The sequence below is a fragment of the Rhea pennata genome, chromosome 20 (genome assembly GCF_028389875.1).
Source record: "Rhea pennata isolate bPtePen1 chromosome 20, bPtePen1.pri, whole genome shotgun sequence".
Lineage (NCBI taxonomy): Eukaryota > Metazoa > Chordata > Aves > Rheiformes > Rheidae > Rhea > Rhea pennata.
In genome coordinates, this window is record NC_084682.1 from 12554517 (window position 1) to 12557852 (window position 3336).

At 66.4% G+C, this 3336-nt stretch overlaps 1 protein-coding gene across 1 annotated transcript; it reads left to right on the forward strand.

Moving 5' to 3' along the window:
* The first annotated feature begins 1059 nt into the window (after positions 1-1059).
* On the forward strand, positions 1060-3336 carry FZD9 (frizzled class receptor 9). The gene has a single exon (XM_062592607.1). It carries the CDS (start codon positions 1075-1077, stop codon positions 2824-2826), a length of 1752 nt encoding a protein of 583 aa, XP_062448591.1. The 5' UTR covers positions 1060-1074; the 3' UTR covers positions 2827-3336.

Here is a 3336-nt window from a genome sequence, read left to right on the forward strand (position 1 = left end):
CCTGGGAACAGCCCCGCACCCGCACCCAAAGGCGCCGGGTGCGCAGCATGCGGCGGGCCCGGCCCGGCGCCCTGCGCAGGGGGCTGCGGCCGCGCAGCCCTGCCCCGGCCCTGCCTGTCCGCCGGCCCCGCACGAGCTCCACCCGCGCCGTCCCCAACACGCGTGTCGCATTTCTAACGATGCCGCGATTGCCCTTGGCTCCTCCAGCCGGGAGGTCCCCTGCCGCCCTGCGCGGCCCCCTCCTCCTCACCGACGGGCCACGAAGCACCCGCGGCCGCGGCGCGGGGGCCGCTCGCCCACGCGTGCGCGCAGCCGCCCACGCACCGCCCCCCACTCCCACGGGCTGCTCCCCCCGGCACCGGGCCGAGGCGGCGCCGCCGCCACCCTGCTACTATCGCCGCGCTGCCGGCGCCTCGGCCCCGCGCCCCTTCGGCCGTGGACTCGGGGGGGGGAGGGAGAAGCCGCGGCTGCGTGCGCGATGTGTGCGCCCACATTGTGCGTGGGAGGGGTGGCACTGGGGCTCGGTGTGTCTGTGTGTGTGTGCGCGCACCCCCGTGTGTGGGCATGGGCTCTGTGTGTGTCTCGGGGGGGGATATGTGAGAGGCGCTGCACGGCTGTGTGCACACGCGTGTGTGAAGACGAGCTCTGTTTGCGCGTGTGCGCCCACCCGCACCTGCGTGTGCAGGCGCTGGGGCAGCCCGTGCCCGTCCCCCCCCCGCGCGCGCTGCCGCCCCGCCCCGCCCCGCCCCGCCCGGCGCCGGCCCCGCCCCGCCCCGCCCCGGGGGTGTCGCCGGGCGCGCACTGCGGCGGCGGCGGCGGCGGCGGCCGGCGCTGTCCCGCTCCGCTCGCTCGGCCCCGCTCCGCCGGGCTCGCATGGCGCGCGGCGCGGCCGGGCCGCCGGCGGGGGGAGCCGCCCCGGCGCCGCGCCGCCGCACCCAGCGCCCGCCCCGGCCCCGGCCCAGGCCCCGGCCCCGGCGGCGGCGCGGCCCTAGGCGCGGGCGGGCGGGCGGCGCCGCCATGGCGGCGCTGTAGCGGCGCGGCGAGGCGCGGCGAGGCGGGCGGCGGGCGCCGGCCATGGCCGCGCTGCGCCTGCGGCTCGCCCTCTCGGTGCTGTGGCAGCTGGCGGCGGCGGGCCGCGGCCTGGAGATCGGCGCCTACGACGCGGAGCGCGGCCGGGCGGCGCGCTGCCAGCCCATCGACATCCCCATGTGCCAGGGCATCGGCTACAACCTCACCCGCATGCCCAACTTCATGGGCCACGAGAACCAGCGCGAGGCCGCCCTCAAGCTGCACGAGTTCGCCCCGCTGGTGGAGTACGGCTGCCACGTCCACCTGCGCTTCTTCCTCTGCTCCCTTTATGCGCCCATGTGCACCGACCAGGTGAGCACCAGCATCCCCGCCTGCCGCCCCATGTGCGAGCAAGCCCGCCTCAAGTGCGTCCCCATCATGGAGCAGTTCAAATTCGGCTGGCCGGAGTCGCTCGACTGCAGCAAGCTGCCCACCAAGAATGACCCCAACGCTCTGTGCATGGAGGCTCCTGAGAACACCTCCGCTAGTGAGCCCCACAAGGGCCAGGGCATGCTGCCCGTAGCCCCCCGACCCTGGCCGGCGGGCGCTGCTGAGGGCCGGGGACCCAACGGCCTGGGGGCCTGCGACAACCCCGAGAAGTTCCAGTATGTGGAGAAGAGCCTGTCCTGTGCACCCAAGTGCTCCCCCGGGGTGGACGTCTACTGGTCCCGGGAAGACAAAGACTTTGCCTTTATCTGGATGGCTGTGTGGTCGACCCTGTGCTTCGTCTCCACCGCCTTCACGGTGCTCACCTTCCTGCTCGACCCGCATCGCTTCCAGTACCCTGAGAGACCCATCATTTTCCTGTCTATGTGTTACAATGTGTATTCGGTGGCCTTCATCATTCGCTCGGTGGCGGGGGCCGAGAACATCGCCTGTGACCGGGAGAATGGGGAGCTGTATATCATCCAGGAGGGGCTGGAGAGCACGGGCTGCACCATCGTATTCCTCATCCTCTACTACTTTGGCATGGCCAGCTCACTCTGGTGGGTTATCCTGACTCTCACTTGGTTCCTAGCTGCTGGGAAGAAGTGGGGACATGAGGCTATTGAAGCCCACAGCAGCTACTTCCACATGGCTGCCTGGGGCATCCCAGCCATGAAAACCATAGTCATCCTCACCATGAGGAAGGTGGCAGGGGACGAGCTCACGGGGCTGTGCTATGTGGGGAGCATGGACGTCAGTGCCCTGACCGGCTTTGTCCTCATCCCGCTCTCCTGCTACCTGGTCATTGGCACCTCCTTCATCCTTACGGGCTTTGTTGCCCTCTTCCACATTCGGAAGATCATGAAGACAGGAGGCACCAATACAGAGAAGCTGGAGAAGCTGATGGTGAAGATTGGGGTCTTCTCTATTCTCTACACTGTCCCAGCCACCTGTGTGATCGTCTGCTACTTCTATGAGCGGCTGAACATGGATTACTGGAACCTCAGGGCCCTGGAGCGTGGCTGCATGCCCCTACCTGGCAGGCGTGCCGCCAACTGCTCTCTGGAGGCCTCAGTGCCCACTGTGGCTGTTTTTATGCTAAAGATTTTCATGTCACTGGTGGTGGGTATCACCAGCGGAGTGTGGGTATGGAGCTCCAAGACGCTGCAGACCTGGCAGAGCCTATGCAACAGAAAGCTGGGCATGAGGACTAGGGGGAAGCCGTGCAGCGGAGTCAGCTGCAGCGGGGTGCACTGTCACTACAAAGCCCCGACGGTCATGCTGCATATGACCAAAACAGACCCTTATCTGGACAACCCAACGCATGTCTAGAGTGGGGTCTGCCTCTCCCTGGGGATGATGCACCAGGAGAGCAAGTGTCACGGGTAAGGGACTAGGAGAGCGTGGTGAGAGCCTCCTGGGACTGTGGAGCAACCCCAGCAGTCAGGTTCTGCTCTGGTGTGGGGCTGGCCCATGGCAAGGGGCTGCCACGAGGCGCAGGGAAGGGGCAAGAGCAGAGACTGACCGGCAGGAGGGTGAATGCACACTGGTTTGGGGGTTAGGAGCCCCGCGGGAGCCGAATGGAGCTCCCCCGGCACCGCTCGACCCTGACAAGTAGCTGCTTTTTCCTAGAGATTGTTTTGTTGTTGTTGCTGTTGCCAAATTCAGTGACTGTTCTAATGCTTTCTTTTGGGGGGTGGTGGGAAGGACGGAGGGGGTCAGGGCAGGAAGGGGAATAATCCAGTTCGTGTTTATTTAATTCTGTAATTTATTTTAGATTTTTTTTTTAACCATTAGCTGCGAGGAATGGAAAAACAATAAACCCTGGATGTGTTATTTCAA

Excerpts from the sequence above, each read along its gene's own strand:
- FZD9 (XM_062592607.1), top strand. The coding sequence starts at position 1,075 with ATGGCCGCGCTGCGCCTGCGGCTCGCCCTCTCGGTGCTGTGGCAGCTG.